The sequence below is a fragment of the Callionymus lyra genome, chromosome 7 (genome assembly GCF_982586985.1).
Source record: "Callionymus lyra chromosome 7, fCalLyr1.hap1.1, whole genome shotgun sequence".
Taxonomy (NCBI): domain Eukaryota; kingdom Metazoa; phylum Chordata; class Actinopteri; order Syngnathiformes; family Callionymidae; genus Callionymus; species Callionymus lyra.
The window spans coordinates 21,452,584-21,478,597 of record NC_141824.1 but is presented as its reverse complement, the minus strand read 5'-3'; the positions used below and the strand labels follow the sequence as shown (position 1 = coordinate 21,478,597).

Here is a 26,014-nt window from a genome sequence, read left to right as displayed (position 1 = left end):
GGAAGAAACGTTAAGTATAAATTGATTTATTTCAAAATTCCACTGTGAATTATCATCCAACTCGTTTTTTTTTCACGACAACATGTTACTGACTGTTAATATCTAAATGATTCTTTGCTTGTCTAAGTCAGGACAAGTCCTCATGAATCCAACAATGAAACCAATGAAAGTTGTTGTTGTTCATTTATTGTCTACATGCTCTTTTCAGTAAATGTAAAAAATTGATTTTAGTTGTTTTTTGTTATTGTTGAGTTGCTTTAATGTGGAATTAATAATGTGTCGCCTGTTGATAGTAAACGTTCAACATTATAAAATGAGAATAAACTGCTGCTTTAAGTTTCAATGTTGTCGCCCCAACATTTGTTTTCGGGGTCATTTTGAGTATCTGTCGAGTGACACTGAAGTCAGGTTGTGAAGTTACATGTTAGATAACATGGGGGTCCCTTGTGTTTTTACTTTTTTTTATATCAACACTATTTATGTAACAAAATGTATTCCATCTTGCAAACTCCACATATGAGCTTCCATCACTCACAATAACCCAAGCCTAAGGGTGACTTTAAAAGCGGTTGGTTTCTTTTTGACATGGCAACATAGACCGAGAAGTTGAATACAGTATTGTAGCGACCAACAGTGTGAACAGCAGAAGTTGAGTCGTGGTACTGTAACTAGTAAATAAGTGACGTTAACACGAGTGAACATCTATGACTCACAGCATTATCCAGTACGTTTCCAGGCATCACCTGCCTTACTGTGTCTCTTATTGGTCTCAGCTCTGAGTACTGGCCAATGCGAGACAGGGTAGGGTGGATCATGCATGTCATCAGAGTATATTGAAGTGTGTGTGTATATTTGGATACACCTGTACTACACACTGGAACAAAGCCACATCAGTGTGTCAACAGAACTGAGGTGGTTCAGTCAGTGTCCCACTATAGGGGGTCCTGTGTCTTGTTCAAGATCCAGTCCAGGTATTTGACCACACGGGTGTAGACCCCGTAAACCCTCCGACTCCCGCACTCCTCCGGTCCGCCCCAGGACACGAGTCCAAACACGGCCCACCTCTGGTTGGGCGCCTCCTCCTCCATCACGAATGCCCCCCCGCTGTCCCCTAAACACGTGTCCCGCCCCCCCTCAAAGAACCCGGCACAGAACATGTTGTCGGTGATGTTGTAGTGGGCGGAGCGGGAGGTGTAGCTGGCCTCACACTCCTGCTGAGGGACCACGGGCAGCTTCACAAACTGAAGGCGAGTCCTGGTCCCCGAGTCCTGCAGCGGGTCAGAGAGGGATTGGGCTAAACCCCAGCCCGACACCAGCCCCAGAGAGTTGGGAAGAGGAGCAGCCTGGTCCTAGGAACAGAGGTCAGAGGTTAACTCCGTGGGCCTGGAAGACGACCCAGATGACCGACTCACGTGCGAGCGAGGAGACGGCAGACAGACGGGACGGATGACATCAGTGAACGACGCCTCCTCACGCAGCTTCACCAGAGCAACGTCGTTGTTATAGTTCTCTGGACGGAAGTCTGGATGAAGAACGATCCGATCCACAGATAAACCTGAAGACTTGGACTGATCCTGATGGTCCATAAGACCCAGATACACCTAAGACAAACACCCACACACACATAACGTAACACACACATCAACGGAGTTATACAAATATCAACAAAGTTACACACACATGAACAAAGTGACACACATCAAAAAAGTAACAAACACACAAACAGAGTAACCCACATATGAAAAGAACACGCATAAACGAAGTAATACACGGGAACCTAACACACACATAAACATAGTAACACACATAATCAATCAAAGTAACGCACTTATTAAAACGTCAATACACAAAGAGGATAACACACATAACATTACACACATACAGCATATAAATGATAAACAAACACAAAAAAAGTAACACACAATAATTGAACAGACACATAAACAAAGTAACACATACACTAACACATTAACACACAAACAAAGTGACACACATAATCAAAGTATTACAAATATAAAAGATTAATACACAAAGAGGGTAACACATAACAAGATTACACACAAATAGTATATAAATAATAAACAAACACACAAAAAAAGTAACACACACATTAAAAAATTAACACTGACTAAACCAATTAACACATACACATTAACACACGCACATATAAACAAAGTGACACACAAAGTAACACACATAAAAATAATTCACAAAGAGGGTAACACACATAACAAGATTATACACATACAGTATATACATAATAAACAAACACTCCAAAAAGTAACACACAATAATTGAACAAAGTAACACACACATAAACAAAATGACACACATTATCAAAGTAACACACATACTGTAATCAAAGTAACACACACATGACACACTCACAGTGACATGTTCCGGGGCCACTGCTACGACACTGGCATCCCGGCGCCGTGATCGGAGGACGTGGGCAGCGGTCAGGATCCAGGACTTGGACAGAAGTGCGCCGGAACCGAACCAGCGGTCTTCTGGGACGCGAGAAGAATCCTCCACGCTAAGCAAAACCTGCCAGGGGAACCAGCCTGGTTCTGCAGCTCGGCCCCCCACGATCCTCTTGGACTGATGGGGGAAGCGGCGGCTGGGCAGACCGCAGGCCGTCATGCACATGGGCGGTTCAGCGCCGACCTCCGGATGGACCCAGAGGCCCGTTGCACCGCAGTGGTAAGTACCTGCAACAAAAGCTCATCCATATATGACCCAGGGAGGTGGGGGGAGAGGGGTCTATGAGCGTCACCGTCAGAGGGGCTGAGCCTGGACGAAGGGTCCCTGCACTCGTACTGGACCGTCGCCCCGAAAAACGTGCCGTTGTCCATGAGCCGCAACTGAGCCTGGTCCACCTGCTTTGGACTTCCACAGTCCACCACTGCAACACAGTCGCGCACGTCGGTCTCCAGCCCGGATCAGAACGTCCAAAACTAACCTTCACAGACGAGATCCTCCTCGGTCCAGCGACCGTCCGCCCGACACTCGGTCTGCAGCTGCTCCACCCCATCTCCTCCCGCCTGCAATACACACGTCAGACCAGCAGGGGGAGCAGAAATTGTCCGCCTTCACCCTGGCCTCGAAACAAACCTTCAGGAGTCTGAATCCTGGGGTGCAGCTGACCAACACCTGGTCTCTGTACGAGTACTCCAACTGGTCTGGACTGATGAGTCCGTTCAGTGGACGCTGCGGCGGCGGGCAGCGACTTCCTGTCAGGAGAGGTATGAGTCTATTGCTGTGTCTCAAATCGCATACTAGCGTACTCAAAGTTAGTATTTTTAGTGCGTAAGTGCGTCTCAATTCTTAGTATGCGAAATTTAGTGCGCCATGCACACTAAAGTGGCGTACTAAAACGCCCACAAAACTGAGTATGGTTCAATGGACACTAACCACCCTAAACGGCCGCCATCTTAATGACGTTTTAACCGGAAGTTACGTCATATATATATATATATATGCATATATATCATATACTCACAGGTGTATTTTCAGCAGCAGTAGAAGGATGACACGTCTTCGCTGCTGATACCAGCTTAAATATCTTGTGAATATTTCGATTCTCATATTTTTTCTTTATTTCATCTTCCAAACTTGCAAAACGTGCTGCCAGCAGGTGTCGATAGTGTTCCTACAGCTGGTTGAAACATCGTTAAATAGAAGTAGAAGAAGAAGCTGTCGCGTCATTTCCTGTTAGTGCGTAGCGGCAGACTTTAATTTTAGACATACTATCTGTGGAGAATTTGCGTACTAGTTAGTATGTACACTATCCTGATGCATACTAACTTATAGTATACTAAGAGAAGTATGCGATTTGAGACACAGCATATGAGTCTGTCTCCCCCACAGCCGTCTCACCCTCAGAGGTGTAGCTGAGTCTCCAGCCGCGGTTCTCTCCCGAGTTGTCGCTGTGGAAAATCACCACGGCAACGTTCCCGTCGACATCCACGCTTCCAGGTGAGCGAGAACCACAGAACGGACCCAGAACTCCTCCCCGCACCTCGATCTAAAACACACACATTCCGAGTGTGTTAGTGAAGGTGTGTGTGTGTGTGTGTGAGAGAGGGCGACACCTTGATGTAGTCGTATGGACACTGCACGTCTGGATGGTCTTCCACATCGAAGAGGTCGTCGAAGTGGAGTGCGAGCTTCAGCGCGGACTCCACCTCGATCACATGACGACACTCTGAACTTTTGGGGTACGGGGATGGAAAGTCGACGCTGCTGAGAACTCCGGACCGTTCCCTGAACACGCTTGTGCACTCAACTGAACACACACACATAAACATAGTAACACACATAATCAAAGTAATACACAAACAAAGTGACACACGTATAAAAAATTAATACACAAAGAGGGTAACACGCATAACAAGATTATTCACAAGCAGTATATAAATAATAAACAAACGCACAAAAAAGTAACACACAATAATTGAACACACACATAAACAAATCAAGACAGACTAAACAAAGTAACACATACGCTAACACATTAACACACACACACATAAACAAAGTAACACACATATAAAAAATGAATACACAAAGAGGGTAACACCCATAACAAGATTATACACAAGCAGTATATAAATAATAAACAAACACACAAAAAAGTAACACACAATAATTGAACACACATAAAAACAAATCAAAACAGACTTAACAAAGTAACACATACGCTAACATATTAACACACACACACATAAACAAAGTAACACATACGCTAACACATTAACACACACACACATAAACAAAGTAACACATACGCTAACACATTAACACATACACATAAACAAAGTGACACACGTATAAAAAATGAATACACAAAGAGGGTAACACCCATAACAAGATTATACACAAGCAGTATATAAATAATAAACAAACACACAAAAAGTAACACACAATAATTGAACACACACACTAACAAATTAACACCGACTAAACCGATTAACACATACACTAACACATTAACACACACATATAAACAAAGTGACACACAAAGTAACACACATAAAAATAATACACAAAGAGGGTAACACACATAAAAAGATGAATACACATACAGTATATAAATAATAAACAAACACTTAAACAATTAAAAAAGTAACACACACATATAATCAAATTAACACAGACATAAACAAAGTGACACACATACTGTAATCAAAGTAACACACACACACACACACACACACCCCCACACATGCACACACACACAGTTATCTTCTGAGGGTGCATTCTGGGCTGATCATAATCCCTGGTTCTGATCCGGATCAGCACCAACTGGTTAACAATGCAGATCCATGTGACTCTGAGCCGGAGCGACTGACCTCGGCAGGTGCGGTTGTCCGAGTGCAGCAGGTAACCGTGGCGACAGGAGCAGTAGAACCCCCCAAGGAAGTTGTGGCAGAAATGGTCGCAGAGCTGGTCCTCGTCGCTCCCCTCACACTCGTCCACGTCTGACGGAGAGAGACGGCCCGTCAATCGTAGCGTTCACACAGGTGACCTCTGACCTCCGACCTGTGGCGCTGTAGTGGGCCAGGAAGCCCGAGAAACGCTCCTCGTCGGAGAAGTCGGATCTGAAGGAGATGCTGAGGGAAGTCCTCGGAGACGTGATGACCCGAGCGTCCGGGACCGACTCGGTGTCCGAGTCCTCGCGACCGCAGAACAACCCCAGCAACTCGCCGTCCGCCTCCACCTGCACACACACACACACACACACACACACACACACACACACACACACACACACACACACACACACACACACACACACACACACACACACACACATATTTGATATCTATCGCATATTGTGTAGAAGACAACATGGTTTTTAGAAGACTAGTTTTGAAAATAATCACGTAGGCTAGTGACCTCTCAGTGAAGGTTTTAAGGGGAGCAACCCAATTGGGTCACGGGAAAAGGGGGCTCTCGGGGGTCCGAAGAACATAGATATATATGCACGCACACACACACATGTAAGTCCACATGAGTGAGTTTGACTAGCAGCAGAGACACACAAGATAACGGGGTCAACGAACTGCCCGGCAGACACACAAACACACACTAATCTGAAGGACATAAATATTTACAGAAGAACATTCCGTCTTCCAGGATCCTCTGGACCTGGTTCTGAATGTCTGTCGGGACCGTGAGAACCCTTCAGAGAGAAGGGCTGCTTGTAGCTCAGAACCCGTCGTCATGGTAATGTCTGTGTGTGTGTGTGTGTGTTGGTCCTCACAGTGATGTCTGTTCCATGTCATCAGTGTTGTTGTGTCGCCGATTGTGTTACTAAAAAGTCTGACCTTGACGTAGTCGTACTCGCACAGGTAGGACGGCTCCAGGTCGAAGTGGCTGAAGTACAACTTGACCCGGAATCCTTCGGGAACGCTGACGTTCCATCGCAGCGCCGAGTCCGGCGGGTAAGGGTCGGGGAAGTTTGGCGAGTTCAGGCTTCCGTAGACCTGGGAGGACAGGAGTGTGTCGAGGCGCTGGGCGTCCAGTCCGAGAACTTCAACCAGAAACAACAACACGAAAGACCTGTAGGGACAAAACAATACAAAACAATATTTGTCACATGATTTAAATGTTTACACAGTCACACACATTTGTCACACAAATGTAAATTGTCACAAAAATTGTAAATTGTCACAACAAACATCTATACAGTCACACACATCTAAATTGTAACACACATTTACACAATCAAACACACAACTACACACTTCTCTTAAGTGATGACAGTTTGACTTGTGATGGAATGAGCTATTAACAAATAAAAATTCAAACAACTCGTTTTCGCGGGAATTCTTCGAACCATCTTTCGTTGTCGAACCCACCGCTGGACCCGCACCTGTGATCTCACCTGTGATCTCACCTGCTGCCGCGCGTCTGTGACGTCACGTCACGTGGTGGTACAATACAGAAAGGGTCCGTTATGTCACTCACCTCATGACTGCTGCTGGTCCTCTGGACTAAGTGGACAAAAGAGTTCGGCACACTTGGGCGGAGTTCCTTCGGGGGGCCTCCTCCGGGTACTCCGCGAGACCCTCGGCGGGTCACGTGACGCATACGTGTTGCGTCTTCTCTGACGTCACTTTTTTTTAAGAAACAAACGAGAACATTTCTAAAACTTGGAAGTCTGACACATACTTAACCTTCTCGCTGACTTCTTTGTTATACAGATCTGTAAAAAAGAAAAACACGACATTACCATTTTGGCCAAAATCCTGAGGATTTGTTGTGTAATGAAAAGAAGAAAAGAAGTTAAGAAAATAAACAATTGGAGAAATGTTTTTCAGGCTCTTTTGTTATCACGACTCTAAATATTTGTCCCATCTTTCGGACTCGCTGAGTTAGATCTAGACGATATAGCTTTATCGATAAATATTAAATAAAACAAACACAAAATAAGAATAAGTTGTATAACATTTACCAATTTAAAGAGTAGTTTATATTGAGACTCGTCTAAATCAAGACCTTTTATCAACGTCTCGTTTTAAACCAAATCTAGACGATTGAATTCAATACTTTAAATAATAAGTATTGACCCCAAAAAATAACTGTAAATTGCACACCTGGAATTAAATTATTTAACAGTGAAGTTTAGATTTAGCCTTGATTTGGTTTATCAAAGGTTTAGACTGCACTTATTATAACCGTAAACAACTATACAGTGTATCACTATTAACCTAAAGCTAAATAAAGACAGTTAGCAATAAAGTTTATTGAGAAGTTTATCAAACTGAATCTAAATAAACACGCTTGAGATTTAATGCCCTTTCTTAACTCTATGAACATCACCACTAGGGGGCAGCACGCTGAGAGTTAAAGTAGGAAGAACACGCACAAACACGCACGTACGCACACACCGTTTTTATGTCTTGAGATAAGTTTGTTATGTTTTGACACTTTAAATACAATTAAATTGTAAACAAATTTCCGTCCATTTGTTTTTTTCTGAAGCTCGAAAAATATAAAGAGGCTACAGACAATGTGTTAAACTCAGCAATGGGTGGACATTTCAAACAGACCACCAGGTCCAAGTTGTTTATAGGTTGTTTATATACGGTGTGTTTATAATGTGTTTAGTGTTAAAGGTGTTTACATGTGTTAAAATAAAAATCCATGTTCATGTCACATTCAAGTTTTTTGATTATTGGATAATGTTTGAAAATCCATTGATTACAGTGAAATAGTTCAGTTAATGTAAATATCAAGATGTGTCCCTGTCTGTTGAAGTATTTAATTAATGTCTAATGAAGAATAAAGACCCTGGTTTCCTGATTCCTGGCCGATGCACACAACTTTTTTTTCTTTCCAGTTAAATGAACGAATGACGTTAAGTATTACGTATTGTAAGTGATATTTAAAATACTTAAAATACAGTTTTTTTGCCCAACTATCCTTTAAATGAACCACGTTTCAACAACACTTAAGAAAGTGTTTAAAGAGATTGGTGAACGCTGAACTTGAAAAGGGTACTAACGCTGAGCGTGAACATGTCATTCTTTTACCGTGTTATCATCCGACTGCCTCCCTGTGGCCGAAAATAGTATTGATTTTCAGTACTGCGACAGACTGGCCTCCTGTCCAGGGTGTCCCCTGCCTCTCGCCCTATGACTCTGGGATAGGCTCCAGTCTCCCCGCGACCCTGACCCCGTGATAAAGCGGTTATCAATGGAGGAATGAATACAAATGAATGGGGAAACTTTAGGGATTTTTAGCGGAAGTATCCGCGCGGGAAGACTGGGGTTCGATTCCCCGACGGGGACTGAGATTCTTTTTTAAAATGTATTAACAGTGTATAGAAGGTGCCGCAAAAATCCTTTGCACTTTTGCTCTTTTTAAAAACTATATTTTCGGCTAATACGTAGGTGAAAATTGTGGTTTTGTGGACTTTGTTGAATTGACGTAAGACGCGGAACTAGTCTCCCACTCAGGGTTTCTACCCGGACGATCATTTGGTGACCAGCAGCGTGTTTACAGTACAACGTGTGTGACAGACTAACTTTCTCTGAATGCAAAATAAAGTCAGGTGTTTACTGTTTAGTTAGCAAACGCTGTAAACAAAATGAGTAAGAAGCGACCTATCGAAGACTCTGGGGAGTCGAACCCAGCGGTGAAAAAGGCAAATGTTGAGTTTAATGGGACAGTTTTCAAAGCCATGCTGAAGGACCCCACTACTGCCATGAAGGGTGAGTTCATCTCGTAGTGCATCGATTGTTACTCTAACTAACGTTTTACTTTTGTTGCACACTGACTGGAAAATACAGGATTGTCAACCTTCATTTCCACCGCCAAGAAGCTTCCATCACCAGACTTGTACGACGTAGTTGAGGGTTATATCAAGATCTCCATGGAGTGTGCAGAGATATTTAAACTGCTGGAGGCAGAGAAGAAGCTGGATAATGAAGTAAGTCTCTTTTTTTATTTATTATCTTATTTTATTTTTGATTTATTTTTTTATGAAAAATTGCTGTATTTTCTGTGGCTATTGGAAAAAAACAATTTCCCGAAGGAGACCTCCTGAGGGATCAATAAAGTTTTACCTTACCTTACCTTACCTTAAGATGAAAGGCAGCCCTTTTAAAATCGGATTCTGAACACGCCTTGTTGATGCTTAGATGATGCTGGTGTTCGAGAGTCTGGAGATGATCCTGCTGCGCACCGCCAGTGACTTGTCTCACTTCAGCATGGTGGGCAACGCCATCGTCAAGAAGACCCTGTCTGGTTACATGAAGACCCTTCAGACGTCTTTTACTTCCCATAACTACAGGTAGGCCGATGCACTATAATCACATTGGTTTTTAGTTTATTATCCTCGTTTAAAGCATGTTAGGCAGAGTGATTTTTGGTCAACATTGTCCATAATAAGATTTAAGACCCAAACCTGGATAAGCACTAGAAATCGAGACCAGACAAGTTTATTCATACTGAACCTTATTTTTAAAAAAACAAGATTATTAGATCAATGACATTTGTGTTGTGACACAGTCGACAACTCAAATATGATGATGCAGACCGGCCTGATATTTAAAAACCTATCTTAGTAAAGGGAATAAAAGCAACACTGAAACAATCTCTTCATATTGAATCTGTTGAATAAATAATATCTATCTCATAGAGGGGCCTGTGGGTTGAGGTCTTCTGGAGTTAGTGTCTTTAAAATGATAAACAAGTCCTGCACCGACCAGTAACCGTAGATTGGATTGAACTCGAACAGAATGGGTTTAAATGATGATTGTCCAACTCTTCACAGGTATCTCCGTAGGTGCCTAAGTTTTCTCACAGCCATGGTGTCGCAGGGTCCAGAGGCTGCCAGAGAAGTTTTGAACAACATCCACATCGGCATGTCTCTGGCTGCACTTGCAAATAAAAAGGAGAAGCATGTAAGATATCTGAATTTTTATCGTATTTTTTTCCATCAGTAGACCTAATCTGGATTTGTTTTATTTAAGGTGCGAGCAGAGGTCCGGATGTCCTACATTAAGTTTGTGCTGTCCTTCCTGGTGTCGGGTGACAGTGCAACAATCGGACAGATATTAACATTTAAAGGTAATGGCTCATCATTGCCCCTTTTTTTTTTGGTATTGTCTGAAATATTATTTCTATAGAACTCCTGCCAGAGATACTGAGCACTGGGCTGAAGGAAGACAGGATGACGTCAGTGAATCTGATACTGTCAACACTAAAGAGCAGAGTAAGTTTGTCGCTCTTAAAACACACATCCTTGTTGGGTCGTCGCTGATGATGATGTGTTATATATTTCTGCAGGTGTTCTTCAACAAAGGCATCACCAAAACACAGAAGGTTCGCTTCTTCAGTCCTGTTGTGCTGGCAAACATTGCCTCGCTGTACAGGTGGAACGGGATCGTAGATGCCGTCGCCGACGACGTCAATGTGAGTTTGACGTCTTTTTTGGTAACGTTCAAGCTAATCTGATAAGTTGTCGGTTTGCACAGGAATCAGAAAGCAATGGAGTCTCAGTGGTGCGAGAACTCGCTCATAGTTTTCTTCTGGATCTTTGCTCCTCACGTAAACACGGCCTGAGCTTCCACGATGCCAGTCTTGGCACTGGCGACAGGTAAATGAGAGATGAATTTTTGGTTTTTCTGTTTGTCTTAGAGTTTGTTTTCTGTTTGTGTTTTTTAAGGTGATGGTTTTCAATTTAATTTTAATAACTGTCAAATCATAACAGGATTATCTCAAGACACTTTTCAGTTTAATCTTCATATTATAAAAGAATAGAAAAGCAGGTTCCAGCAAATGAGTGTTTTGTGAGTGCGTTTGTGTGTTGGTTTGTGTGCGTGCGTGTATAACACATTAAGATTATTTCACTAGAAATTAGATACCATCTTTCAGTGGAAAACAAGTTTTATTTAAAGGAAATTAATAAATAAACAAGAGAAAATTAAATATTAGATAATTTATATTTTCATATTGCATATATCTGTTTAGATATTTTTGTCTCGGTCATGTAATTTTTTACGTAAACTAAATCATTTGTGCTTTAATAAGGAGTATCAATTTCAAACTAATTATACTTTAAGTAGTTTGTACAAATATAATTGCAGTTTTAAAAAAATAGTAAGACTTAAGAAAAGACAGGGATTTATTCATTCATCTTTAAATCTTTGATCCGTATTAGATCTTTTTGTACTTTGATCACATGTTCAGGATTCTTGTGAAAGTCATCTTTGTCCTAAAGCTGACTACATTCTTCTCCAGACCCGGAAACATTGTGCTGCTCCAGTTTCTTGTTGGGCTGAGGCAGGCGACGGAAGACGACCTGGTGTCCAAACTAGTGGTGAAGACGCTCAAGTCCAGCCCGGACCTTCTGACCCGATACTTCAAGGAGACTCAGTACTCATTCAGTCCGCGCCCCAAAACGGCCTGGCAGGACAATCTGAAGCTGCTAAAGCAGGTAGGGAAGGAGGAAGACTGGATTTGGAGAACTGAGAGTGTATGATAAAGTTGCATGGAGAGTAAGGAATCCTTCAAAATATTTGTGGATCCCGATGTTAATCTAAAAGACCACCAAACTTTTGCATATCTTCATGAAACACTGAAAATCGCAGATGATCATGACCTACACATTTTGAGTCCATGAGTCAATTTTTGCTTCCAGATCTACGAGGCACAGCCAGAGATCTCCACCATTTTCCGCAGCAGTGAAGTGGCTCCTGTGCCTCACCTGCTCTCCATGATCATGGTGCTGTCCTTCCCTCCAGTGTTCAACAAGGGCTTCTTCACACAGGGGCTGAATGTGAGTTACATATTTCCAATGTACCAAGCTTTTCTTTAGATCAGATGAACTGGATGTGAGACGATGTCTTCCCTGACAGTTCAACAACACAGGCGTGCAGCTCACTACTCTGTCCATGTTGAACTTCACATTGAAAAAAGCCAACAAGAACATTGAGTATCTGACGAACCAATCTGAGGATCCAGTCTCAGACTTGTACTCTCCTGACACGATGGAGGAGCTGGTGAAGCAGTACAGAGAGACGTTCAGCAAGGTTTGAATCCAGATTTTCACATACAAAAAAAACATCTTAAACTAACCGGCGTAGAAGTCAGAATGTTGTCATCCTGTGACCCTCTGCTTTCTAACTATAGGTCTTGCCAGAGACGACGACCATCATTGGACTCTGGCAGTTGCTGAACAGACAGGAGAGCATGGATGGTGGGAAAAAGATAAAAACTCAAGAGCAGAGCGATGAGACAAAATCATCATCAGGTGACAATCACACATCACTGATCATTTATTTAAAATAAACATTTCCATTAAACAGATTCTTCTCTGATTTTGTAGCCGTGGCTGACTCGGCAGAAGTCATCGTTCAGAAGACTCTGATTCTTCAGATTCTCGCTCTGTACCAGAGAGTCGTTCCGCACCTGATCGCCCAGAGCAAGTTCGACTTCAGCAAACTCTTAAAAGGTAACTCTTGCGCAAACCTCTAAGAGGCTGAACTTTTTTTCCAAAAGATTCGCACAAAAAGATGTGTCCGCATTTAAATAAGGCTTTCTTCTACACAGCATCAATGTAAACAAGTAACTGTGAAAAAATTCATACGTTGTTCCCACTTTAATTTTATCAAACTTTTAACAAACAAATCAATGCAGCTCAGATTTGGAAAGCTGCATGAATATCTGTTGCGTGGACTTCTGACCCAACATTTTCAAATGGATATGAACATCTAAATCTTCAAGTGAACAGATTCTGACTTTATAAATTTAGAATCTCAAATATTTAACGTAAAAAAACTGAGTTAGTTTAAACATGTATTTAGGTTTACATATAAAATGTATACAATATGTTACATTTTAAAATCATTTTTTGTCTTTTTATATTCTTATAGACTTTTGTTTCTGTGTAGGAAGATAAAACCAAAAAGCTGCATAAAAGGATACTTTATCAGTTTCAACACTAGGGGGAGCCAGAACTGCTATTTTAAAACCATGCCAATAATAAATGGGAACTTTAAAATCAATAGGATAAATGTTTTTTGTTTTAAAAAAAATATTCTCTACTCCTCCAGGTGTGATGTCAGAAAAAGACTCTGAAAAAGAAGTTCCTCCAGTTCTGCAGTTCCAGATGCTGCAGTTAGCTTTGGAACTGCCTGCAAGCAAGTTCTCCTGGTTTCGTCTTCAGGTCTCCTTTTTCTTACAAAAAAATAAAATATTATAAAATCAAGCAGTGGAATAGTCGTAGGTTCAAGTCTTTGATGGTTTATTTCAGGAGGGACCAGACACTGAGTCCACTTCAGGAGAGAAGTCGGTTCTTTATCTGCTGCTGAAGATGTTCATGAGCAGCAGCTGTCGACACCTCAGGTCCTCCACTCGGATGCTGGTCCTCAAAGTGAGCCTCTTCCTCCGTCGCTGTCTTTTAATCTGCCGATCCACCTGGTTCTCTAACATCCCTTCTTTTGTCATCAGGTGTTGAAAGACCGTGGTGTGTTCGAGTACACCTGGACTGAACTGGAGCTCTGGCTTGACCAGTTGATTGAGGTGGATCCAAACCAACAAGAGGAGGTCATCAAGTTTTTGGAGCGAGTGTGTACTTTTTTATATTATTAATATTATCTGTTGCCATTACAATCTTGTGCTTCTTCGGTTTTGATCAGTAACTAAAAAAGAAAGAGGAATATTATGTTGACGCACATTTATGCTACTCTCTCCAGGTTTTTGTGGTGTCCATCTCTCACACTTACACTGACAAAGTCGCCAGTCTGGTGCAGGACGCCGCGTATCTTCAAGCCAACCTGGGCAACCAGGATGGAGAGGTGGCCAGTATTCCAGTCTCTCACATCGATGGTGTGTTTCTGAAAAATGTTTTATCAAAATAACAACAAAATGATCCAAGCTTTTCAATGAAAACTTAAGAACATGTTAAAAACCAGACAAGGAATAGATGATCACATCCTTGTGGTGTATTGAAGTCCTATATGGGTTTAAGTAGGGTTCAAAGGTCACTGGGTCGCACCACTGTGTGTGGTGTGTGAGTTATTTTATGCAACTGCTGAAACGTGTAGAAATGGAGGCTTGGCAGAGGTCTGTGCTCTCTTGAGTGCTTTTAAAATATTTCATATTTTATCAAGCTATTGTTTGTCCTGCAGACGTACTGGACATGCTGGATGTCATCATGGAGGGAACTGAAGGGGAGACTGAAAACTTTGGACCAGTGTTGAGTGAAGATCTGATCGTTCAGACTTTCCCCTTCAGTGTTGCAGTTCCTGCTGCCCTGGAGGCCCGAAACACCCTGGCAGCAGAGAAAGGTACACAAGCTCCTCAGTTGTATCGCGACATAAAAAGAAATGCCGGATTCAACCTCCAGTGTTTGAATGTGTCTCACAGGGGCTGTGTTTGAGTACTTGTCAGCGGTGCTGTCTGATGTTCTGCACTCCCAGCGAGACCCGCTTCCTCTCTGCCTGTGTCTGCTGCAGTACGACAAAGAGCTCCTGCCCACTGCCGACTCCTCTCCTCCTCCTCCTCATCCATCCATCGTGCAGCTGCATCAATACTACTCCAAGTGGCTCCCTGGGCAGAGTCGGGAGGACCTGGTTGGTGCAGCATCAAACGACTCATTTGAACACTTGAAGGTGACAAAATGTTTTTGGCAGTTCAAGTCATGTGACGGCGAAGCGACGAGTCCTCAGAGCCGCACTTCGTTCAGCGCTCTGATGAAAGCTGCGTACAGCGAAGGACTGAGCTGTGTGCTGGAGGAGAGCTTCAGCTTAGAAGAAACCATGTCTTCTCTGGAAATGACCCACTTTCCTCTGGCCGTGAAGCAGGTGACCCTCTACATCAGGTCGACGGTGGAAAACTTTGGCTCGGTAAGAGTCGTGGAAATACTGTCAAGTTTTTTTGTTGAAACAAAGTGATGCAATTAGTTTCATCCACAGTTCTCTAAAGGCATCGGAGCTAAGGTGTTGCACAGGTTGATGGGAATTCTTCAAGCGCTTCTTATCAAGCTGAACGAGTTCAAGGAGACGACGCAAGCCGAGACCATGGAGACGAACCAGGAAGGATCTGAGCTCTTCATGGAAACGACAACATCAGGTGACAGCGACAAGAAACAGGTGAGAACAGCTTGCATTCTGTCACGATGAGTAAGACACATGACCTTTTTCTAAAGTTAAAGATTTAAAGAAAAGAATATAGAAGAGAATAGAAGTTCATTGCAGTGGCCTGTGGTCAGTTATAGCCACAAACACTCACTGTATTTCAAAGAGGACATCGATGTTGCAGCTAAAATCATCACGTTAATATTGATTGTAACGGCCAACAAACTAACTGTTTAACTACGTATGATCGTCCGGTGAATCAGATTGTTTTTTTTTGTTCATGCATCACCATCGTTCTGCCTTGTAAAACAACAGGACATACTTGAATCATGATTTTCTTTTTACTTTAGAAATTATTATTTTATTTTGAAACTACATTTAGCATCAAAATCATTATTTTAATAAGAAAAGACAAATGTCCCAAAATATCTTTCAGTGATAAAGTGATTGTTCATCCAAAATTCAAACTTAACTCGTTTTCTACTCGCCCTCACTCGACCAAGGGTAAGGATTATTTACAAAGTAAACGGTGTCTCTTTAGAGAAAAAAGTGTTACTCAAAAAGACGCACATCCAAATACCTCCGTACTGCTCGTCTGTAACGTCCCTCTTGAATTGAGGTCTGGACAAAAGGTGAACATGCTACTCAGAAAGTAACTTGACCAGAACACTACTCACTGTAAGACAAAAACATCTGATGTACTAAAGATATCTTGAAGAACACATGGACTTTCACATACGTGCTTCTTCAGTTGCCGGTGTCTGTATGTGCAGGTTCTTGTCGCTGCGCTGGGCTCCGTCCTCAAGCACCCGTGCCTGCAGCAGTGGTATCTGGCTCTGGAGCTGGCTGCTCTCCCCGCCAGTTCTCTCAACCCTGTCGCAGCGAAGCGTCTAAGCGTCCAGATGAGCGAGGATATAACCGCTCTACTGACGTCTTGTGCTCCCATTCTTCATGACCTGGATCACCAGGACCTCCTCTCCCCGTACCTGGGTGCAGTGGAGAGTGCGGTACTGCAGGAGCTGGCAGAGAAAAGTCTTTCCACGACGCAGGAGCAGTCCAGACCCTTCCAGGCTCTCCTGGCTCTCCACAGCTACATGGACCCCTCCAAACGGAGAGACGTGGTCTCCAGGCTGCTGCTCCTCCCTCACCAGAGTCTGCTCTCGACTCACGATGAAGCCGGACAGTTGAGCGTCTACAGTCAGGCGGCGCTGCAGATCCTCACCGAGACTAAGATGTCTCGGGACGACGACACCTTCCTGTCGCAGGCCCACCTACATGGTCTGGGGAAGCTGCTGCTGTCTTTCTCCAGTCCAACGCTGCAGGAATTCTTCCTCCAGATTCTGACCAGCGAGCCGGGCAGCGCTCGACTCATCTGTACCGAAGTGCTGCTGCACTGCCTGCAGCATCCACTGGGAGGCGCTGTGACCATCAGCTCGTTGCTGCTGCAGAACTGTTCCACTCACCGTCTGGTCTTTGAAACTTGGTGTTTGGATTCCTCGAACCTCGAGCAGCTCGCAGAGCACATGGAATCCTTCCTTCCAGTGATCAGAAGCTACCTGCAGGGGGCAGCAGAGGACGATCCAGCCAGACCCATAGAAGGTTTGTGATATATTCAGAATAATATTAATAATTGTAATAATATTCTTAGAATGATCCGACGTATTTGAATGTTGAAAGATAAGTTCTGAAGGAACTGTACAAGCTAGATTAAGTCAGAGTTGGAAAACAAAGAACATGATGACATCCTACTTCTGATTTCATTTGTAGCCAAAGAAGAATCTGTCAACCCACGATCATAGTGTTTACCTATCTAGTCTTTTTTCCATGATTCTCATCACAGCATTGCTCTAATAGTCTGTCCTGGTACACAAGACACAGTTTGTTAACTAATAACATCATTTTAACTTTAAATGCTCTTTTTTCCCTTTAGTGCAAGCAGAGGTTTTAAATTCCCTCAAACAAGTCCTTCTTCCCAAGATGACTGAGGTCGTACTTGGAGACATGAAGGAAGAGTCTGGATCACTGGTCGTCGAAACACTTTCAAGTCTTATGAAGGTCACAAACGTCACAGACTTCACAGACCTGATCACGAAGCTTCCCGATGCTCTGCAGAAGGCAGATATGTTTGAAAGGTCAGTTTTTAACCTTCATGTTTAAGAGTAGATCTTTCCTGCATTGATACGTTTAAATGTTTTTGTGTCTCCTAACAGATGGAAGCTCGAAGATGTTATCACACCGATGCTAGTTGATCCAGAAAAAGAGTTGTGGAGAAAACGTGTCACAACTGCTGCCATCAAGTGTCTCACGTCTTCTTATAGCCGGAGCAAAGAACAGAGTGTGGCTGCACTGACAAATGAGCACAGCATCCTTGAAAGACTCCAGAAACTTTTGGTTGGTGACAATTTATGAACTTGTTCTGTTTTTATGCTCATTACACAAGTGTCTTCAATATAAGGATGTATATTCTATACAAACAATCTCAATTGATTAATGCAATTTAAAGTTTTTAACTTTTCCTTTTTTTGTGGGTAAAAATACATATTCATCTGCATGATTATCTGCTTTAGTTTCTATTGTGGGATTTTTTTTTGCAGGTTTGAAAACATTTAAAATTGAAAAGTTGAATGATTTCAAGGAAGTTTATCAGTGAAAATAAAAAATACCCTAAACGACACAATTTTATCCGAACTGATCCTCCTGTAAATGTAAATTACTTTTTAATCTGAAATTAAAATTCCATACAGATTGCACATTAAATCACATGTTTTTCTAATTGTGCAGGTTTGTTGGTTACATTAGCAACCTAGAATTCTTTAGCGACATTAGGATGTTAGTTTCACTTGCGTTCTACTGCTAGGATCTCTATTATTTTGCCAAAACAACTGTATAGATATGTGTATTTGTGACAAATAATGGTCAATGGGAGTTTATTAGGGCGGTTTATCCAGATGGTCAATATTTTACATTTATAATCTTAAAATTGGTTGCTACATGTTAGCATTAAATTAAGATTATTAATCTTGTTTTACTGTTATTAAGTAGTAAAAAATAAAAATATAAAAATACTTGAATGTTTTAAAAATGATGGAAAAGCTGTTTTCAAAGCGAGTAAACTATGATTTCTAATACACAGACATCAGCCGGTGACATCGGTGCAGCCGAATGGAACAGTTTTGTGAAGAATGGACTCAAGTAAGTTGTCAATATAATCCTCATGTTGATTCACACGTCACTGACAAACAATATTCCTGTTCAGGTATCGCTACAGAGACTATCGTTTCCTGGAGACATTCAGAAATATATTATCTTTTGTATATGCTGACACGGATGTCCAGAAAGATCTGATCTCTTTGTCTACCTTGCACATGATGATCAACAACCACTCCTTGTTCCTGCCCACTATGTTGGAGGAAGACGTGAGCTTGTGTCGAGCTAAAGGTGTGAAAAGTTCAACCCTTTTTTTTTCTCTTCTATGCTTCTATAACTGTAAATTTATTTCCAGAAATGTTGGTGTCACTTCTTCTTTGTCTGGTGAAGAAGTGCCCGGCAATTTGTGACATCAACCACTTTGCTGTACTTCTGGGAGCGTATGGAGCAACTCTGAGCATCACAGGTAATCTTGCATTAGTGTTGCATGTTCCTGTTCCAGATCGTTTCATTTTATTTATTTCAGATCAGACCATTTTACAACTACTCCGGGAATATGAAAAGAACGACCAAAGTCTCCTGAAGTTCCAGTGAGTCTCTTTTCTTTCTTTGAGTTTTAAATGTCAACTTTTCTAAACGCCTCTCGATGGACTTGAACCACAGATCCATCGTATGGGGACCTGCAGCTCTGGAGCATCACAAAACCCGGAAGAGTCTAGGTGCTTCCCTGTGGAAGCAGACGAGCGCAGACGACCTGCTGGCTCTTCTCAACCCAGACAAGATGCTGAAAACAATTGAACAATTCCCTCAGCGGCGGAGGATCATCCCACAGGTGACAACCGATGGAATTCAATCTGTATATTTGTGTGTTTTGTGCGTCAGAAAATCTTTTTACTCATAATTTCAGCCAACAAACTTTATGATGTTTGACTACGAATGAAATCAATGTTATTGCTTTTATTCTAGTTAGTTTTACCTTCTCTGTAATCATCACGATGAACGTAAGATTTCCACCGAAACCCTTTTTTGAACTACAGAAGTGGAGCTGGCTGTGTAAGATAACTGAGCTTGCGGAGTAATACTACAGAGCCTTGCGGAGTAATACTACAGTGCCTTGCGGAGTAATACTACAGTGCCTTGCGGAGTAATACTACAGAGCCTTGCGGAGTAATACTATAGAGCCTTGCATAGTAATACTATGGAGCCTAGCGGGGTATTACAACGGAGCCTAGCGGAATAATACTAAGGAGCCTCGCGGAGTAATACTACGGAGCCTCGCGGAGTAATACTACGGAGCAATACTACGGAGCCTCGCGGAGTACTATTAGGGAGCCTCGCGGAGTACTATTAGGGAGCCTCGCGGAGTACTATTAGGGAGCCTCGCGAAGTTCTATTAGGGAGCCTCGCGAAGTTCTATTAGGGAGCCTCGCGAAGTTCTATTAGGGAGCCTCGCGGAGTTCTATTAGGGAGCCTCGCGAAGTACTATTAGGGAGCCTCGCGGAGTACTATTAGGGAGCCTCGCGGAGTACTATTAGGGAGCCTCGCGGAGTAATATTACGTACCATAGTCCCAAAAAAGCGGTTAATATTCTTGTGTCAAATTCTATCACTTATGTTATTTGGATGTGTTGCAGGATGACAAAGAAATGATTTACAGCAAAGGTGAAGCAGATGATCTCAGTAATATTTACGATCCCTGCTTCCTTTTACCACTCTTCAGCAACATGCTGCGTCCAGGTGGGTGCGCTGCGACTCTCCTTCTTCACCATCCATTTCTAATATGTGTTCGTCTGTTCTCCCGGCAGAGTCGGTGATCGACTGCAGAAAGTTTGTGTCCGTCCACGCTCTCTGCGTGACCGTCATGGCGCTGAGTAGCCACGACCAGAAGATGAGAGCAGCAGCCTATCACGTGCTGAGCTGCTTCTACCAACACCTGGAGGCAGCTCGCTTCAGAGAGAAAGCTCAGGTGAGCTTCAAACTGATGTTCTTTGTGGAAGACCTTCTTAAACTTTTCATCTCTGCAGCTGCTCTGCTTCATTGAGGCGATGAAGAACGGAGTTTGGCAGCAGAATCAAAGTCTTTCGTTCGTTGTTACCACATATATCAGCAAAGTGGCGCAGCAGATGCTCAGACCAGGTTTGACACCAGCTCCTGAGATTTCAAAACCGTGAGGCTTCTGACAATCTCTTCTTATGCTCTCCCTAGAGGACCACATGTATATGGTGCTGAATCGCCTGCTGCTGTCCTACCAGGGCTTGGACTTCAGGAGAGTTCCCGAGTTCCCTAAACTCTTCTTTGGCTTTGACTTGGAGGTACAAATGTACCCATTTATTTTCTTTTTTTAACCATTCAATCAACATTAACTAATTACATTTTCAAAAGAAATTGAAATATATGTTTGAAATTTGCCGACACTGTGAATTCAATTGTATGTAAATATGAATAAAAGAGTGAAAATGTCTTGTGTTCAAAGACATCGTACAAAATGGATCAAATCGAGGTTCATAATATTTAGTTTACATGTGACAAGTCTTTACCTTTCCTCATATAGCAAATGGTATTTTTTTTTTTTTTTAATGTACAGCTAAATACAGTTGTGTGTTTATTGTTGCAGCACAAATTAGAACGTAAGTGGATCCTGAGTGTGCTGGAGGAGGGAGTCAAGGACGGACAGTGTTACGACGTGTGCAGCCGTCAGGGAATCTTTCAGAACCTGTTGGGATTCAGCAGCAGCTCCCTGTGCGATGAGACGTCACAGGTATGACGAGACATCATTCCTAGATCGTCCGACTTGAATCATGACTGTCTTACACTCTTTTAAAAAAGTGTTGTGCAAATGTAATTGTCATAAATGTTTTACATCTACAAAAGCTTTGTATTATTTATAAAATATTGTAAACAGAAAAATGTTTGTGTAGTCACAGATCCTGCGGGTGTTGTGTCAGCTGGCCCGGGTCAACAAAGCGGCCTATGACCTCATCAAAAGTTGCGGCCTCCTCAACTGGATCTTGCAGTTGATACAGAAAAAGTAAATTAAACAAGCATATATACTGTATATACATTTTATTTTCATGTTTTCATTATGAATGAATGGTCTCTCTCAGGAGTTTTGGTCAGCATTTGCTCGGATCCACCCTGGATCTGACCTGTGTCTTGTGGGTCACCGTTCTGGGAAAGAAGGAAACGAAGACGGACACGGACGAGAAGGTCAAATGTTTGCCGCTGCTGGTCATCAACGAATTCCTGTGTGTGCTTTTGGCGCTCAGCGAACACCTGAGGTACGAGTTAAGACGGACTTTTCTAGAAGCTGATAATTTGTCAGGAAACTAGTATTGCTTCTGTCAACCAAAATGATGATTAAATAATGTCTCTGTACTGACTTTTGTGTGAGAAACACAAGACGAGGAGCAGGATTAATTATATTAAATTGACTAATTGAATGAATTATTTGTTCCATAGGGAGGTTGACACTCCACACACTTAACAATAACAATTAACAATAGATTTCATTAATAACTTCAACAGTGACCGAGTCTAGTTATATGACAGCTAAATGGCACAATATTATAGACGTCAGCGGGACGATACTTTAGTAATATAGTGTAGTATGATGTTTCTAAAGAAGAAAAACTAAAATGACTAACTAAATGTATTAAAAAAACGTGGATTAAGTTAAAAGTACAGGTTACAATTTCACTATCACAACTCCCTGCGAGGTGATGTGTTCAATAATGTAGGTATATATATAGCTGAGTAGGTGCATTCAAAAGAATAGAACTCAAATTCACAAATGTACAATTAAAGGATAAAAATCAACCAAACAAAAAAGACAACAGAAAAAAAGGGTAGGTTTTGTAATATTAAAATACAACTCAATACAGGTTTCATTAGCAGAATATGACTAAAGTACAATTTGCACTGAGATAGACAAAAAAATATTTTAAGTTGTTAAAATGAAGCTCGAGCAACCAAAGTATGGACATAACTAGAACTAGTAAGAGCTAAAAAAAATAACATATATCATTTTTTTAAAATAAAAACATGACAGGAATATCAAACAAATCTTGACTGTTGTTACAGAGTAAATCAAATGATGACGGATTGGAGGGAGTGTGTCAGGAATAGATAAAGAGTTTGATCAATGGACTCTCTCTGGCGTTTGTGCTTCGACAGGTCCGGTCTGAAGGTCGGTCTGCTCGGCTCGTTCCTGCAGACGCTCTCCTCCGTCCTGAAACACCGGGACGCGGCGTTCGGTGTAAAGAAACAGTCCTACTGGCTGACCCTGCGACCTCGCACTCTCTCCTGTCCCGAGGTGCTGACCCTGCTCCTCTGCTGGGCCTCCCTGACCCACGACACCCTCATGCTCACTCAGACACAAGCTTTGTTCCAGAAGCACAAGCTGGAGGAGGTTCTGGGTGAGTTGTTGACACTCATGGACCATGTTTGTTGATACAATATCATTTTTCAATCATGTTTTCTCCGACCAACAGGGATTGAGAAGAGTAAGGGTCGAGGAAAACGATTATCGTCAAACAGGAAAGAAGAAGAAGGAGAAGAAGAAGAAGAGAGGGAGACGGAGAAACAAGAGGAGATTCAGCTGATGGAGTGTAAAAGCGCCCTCACTGTTGTCTTCCAGCACTGGCAGCTGCCGCTTGAAGTCCCGACGTCACCAACCGGGGCGGACATCGATCAGATGTCTGTGGACACGGCTCACCTGCTCACCAAGTGCTCGCTCAGGTGGCTGGTCGAAGCCGCGTACGACGACAAACAAGCCATGACGTTTTTGAAGTGGGCACAACCCTTGGTTTTGAAACACCGAGACATAGCGGATCGCTTGATGCAGGACTCGGCTCTGAAGGCCGACCTGCTCAGACTGTACCACCAGGCCTTAGAGTCCCGGTGTTACTCCAGCAGCTCAGCGAGAAGAGACACTTGCCAGTTGTTTACCAAACTGATGACTCATCTACTGGAGAGTCAAGGTCGGCTTCCTAAAATCCATCGGGCCGTCGTCTCCGCGTGCCTGCCAGTCATCACCCAGGATCAGGAGTGTGGTGAGATATGTTCATTATTATTATCAGGAATTTGAAGAGCAGCATAATTCTGCGTGACTCGGTTGTGACAAGAGCCAGAATAATAACCCTTGAGATGCTGTTGTGACGCCTTAGATGTTTGTAGCCCTTAAAATCTTGCACACGGATGCAGAGACTCAACCGTTTTTTAATGATAAAATGTTAGTCCTTCCGTGCATCAGAGGGATTTTTTTTTTACTTTAAACATCTTTGAGCGATAAAAGTTGTGTTGACAAATATGCATCATTTTGTTGAAAGTTTTGCTCAACATATAACTTTTCTTTTTTTTTTGTCTCATCCTCCATTTCAGATGCTGCCATGTCGCTCTTGTCTCTGTACATCCCTGAAGTTTGGAGCGGCGCCGAGTCGGCAGAACTCTTCTTGTCCCACGTCGAGCTGGTCAACACAGTCCGGTGTCCAAGAGTTAAAAAACCACTGGCTGAAAACTCCCTTAGATCCATCTGCAAAAAGATTCTCGCCGCTAAGAAGTGAAGTCATGCTCAGACTTTTCTTCTTCTTAATGCTTTAATATTACCAAAATAATTTTGAAGAGTAACTGTTTATTTTCATTTCTTTAAAGGACAAGAGAGATGGACTGTACATATTTGTTTTTGGACAATATAAAGTTGTTTTAAATACAATTTGAGGTGTTATTCATGCTGACAATGTTCTCTTTCTTCTGGTTCTTTTGGTTTTCATTCCATTGTACCTACAGACAAATAAGGTGAAATATTAACACAGGAATCAAATAATAGGTATTAATCATATGGAATAATAGAGGGACCATAATTTTTAATTTTAAGTTAAAAGAAATACATTTGATATTAATCTAATAAAAGTGTAAAATATGTGTAAATATATTTATTTCCATTTAGACACATTTGTACTTTACACTTTTAGTATTTCCACATTTATTTCTGCTTATTCATTTGTGCATTTCCATACTTATTTTCGAATTTAGGCACCTTTAATATATATCATATATTTCTCCTTTATACTGAACACATTTCCATGAATGAAATATTTTTTTAAACATTACATTGTTATCTTGGGTAATGTAACTACCTTGGATCTATGACTGCAAACCTCATAAACAAAGTGAATAGACTCACCGTTGAATGTTCCCGATGACAGACATCCGATTCAAAAGCAGGAAGAGGAATCCCACCAGAGCAGTCAGAACAACCCAGAATATTATGACCACTGAGTCTGAGATACCAAGAATGTAACACATAGGTAAATATCACACAAAAGCCCTGAAACTAAATGTGCATAAACTCACTCACATTTATGATACTGCAGTTTGCTCTCATCCACGATCACAGGGTCCACGTAAGTGTAATAATACTCCCATTCGTAGGTGAAGTTGTCAGTTGAGTTCTGCACGTCCATTCTGCGAATAAATGCTTTTGAAATGGAGGTTTGACTGCGAGACTTCTCGTGTGGGATACGACCAACAAGTGGTGCTGAAAAATGTTGGGAGGCTGGAAAAGAAAATAATGTGCAAGGTTGTGTTTTTGAGGTCGAGGTTTTATCAACAAGATGGGGGAGGTTCTCTAAGCTTTTCTTTTTTTTGACTGTCTTCTCCAAAACTTCTCTATATTTTGTTGTTAAATGTTTTATTGATTTTTTTTGTGCTTTCAATTTTAATTTAGGCCATTTAAGTCTAATTTTACTTGAACCATTTGTTCCATCTTAAATATATATTTAGAGCTATATAAATGATAACATTTGATGTGACAAACTTGTTTCTGAACCATCTGCCATTTAACAAAAATGGAATCCCTTACTTTGCCTGCACTCATAAAAAAAGTTCAAGTTCAAGTGCTTTAATTTGTCAAATATACATGTATCAAGACATACAGCATAGATGAAATGTTTGATGTGACAAACTTGTTTCTGAACCATCTGCCATTTAACAAAAATGGAATCCCTTACTTTGCCTGCACTCATAAAAAAAGTTCAAGTTCAAGTGCTTTAATTTGTCAAATATACATGTATCAAGACATACAGCATAGATGAAATGTTTGATGTGACAAACTTGTTTCTGAACCATCTGCCATTTAACAAAAATGGAATCCCTTACTTTGCCTGCACTCATAAAAAAAGTTCAAGTTCAAGTGCTTTAATTTGTCAAATATACATGTATCAAGACATACAGCATAGATGAAATGTTGGTCCTCTCAGACCCACGATGCAAAAC

At 41.8% G+C, this 26,014-nt stretch overlaps 2 protein-coding genes across 3 annotated transcripts; one reads left to right on the top strand and one right to left on the bottom strand.

The window, feature by feature from the left end:
• Window positions 1-10: 10 nt before the first annotated feature.
• masp1 (MBL associated serine protease 1) lies at window positions 11-7,038 on the bottom strand. Its single transcript, XM_087796479.1, has 12 exons — window positions 6,976-7,038; window positions 6,333-6,567; window positions 5,545-5,722; window positions 5,355-5,483; window positions 4,095-4,288; window positions 3,880-4,027; window positions 3,115-3,233; window positions 2,963-3,044; window positions 2,777-2,905; window positions 2,389-2,711; window positions 1,413-1,601; window positions 11-1,349 (listed from the first exon to the last, which is right to left on the bottom strand). The coding sequence occupies exons 1-12, from the start codon at window positions 6,978-6,980 to the stop codon at window positions 933-935; spliced, it is 2,148 nt and encodes a 715-aa protein (XP_087652605.1). The 5' UTR covers window positions 6,981-7,038; the 3' UTR covers window positions 11-932.
• Window positions 7,039-9,039: 2,001 nt separating this feature from the next.
• urb1 (URB1 ribosome biogenesis homolog) lies at window positions 9,040-24,445 on the top strand. Of its 2 annotated transcripts, XM_087795047.1 has the most exons (39): window positions 9,040-9,224; window positions 9,303-9,442; window positions 9,654-9,805; window positions 10,289-10,418; window positions 10,488-10,584; window positions 10,644-10,729; window positions 10,804-10,929; window positions 10,992-11,113; window positions 11,758-11,953; window positions 12,158-12,295; window positions 12,375-12,548; window positions 12,649-12,769; window positions 12,845-12,970; window positions 13,572-13,684; window positions 13,772-13,891; window positions 13,969-14,085; window positions 14,214-14,346; window positions 14,649-14,807; window positions 14,887-15,092; window positions 15,153-15,365; window positions 15,435-15,611; window positions 16,370-17,195; window positions 17,527-17,728; window positions 17,807-17,987; window positions 18,730-18,788; window positions 18,853-19,034; window positions 19,099-19,209; window positions 19,270-19,333; window positions 19,407-19,575; window positions 20,377-20,479; window positions 20,548-20,708; window positions 20,767-20,878; window positions 20,948-21,054; window positions 21,357-21,500; window positions 21,661-21,770; window positions 21,847-22,020; window positions 22,916-23,157; window positions 23,233-23,793; window positions 24,122-24,445. In XM_087795047.1, the coding sequence occupies exons 1-39, from the start codon at window positions 9,101-9,103 to the stop codon at window positions 24,301-24,303; spliced, it is 6,660 nt and encodes a 2,219-aa protein (XP_087651173.1). In that variant the 5' UTR covers window positions 9,040-9,100; the 3' UTR covers window positions 24,304-24,445. The 2 variants fall into 2 exon arrangements, with proteins under 2 accessions (XP_087651173.1, XP_087651172.1); XM_087795046.1 differs by having other exon boundaries at window positions 14,887-15,365.
• Window positions 24,446-26,014: the final 1,569 nt, after the last annotated feature.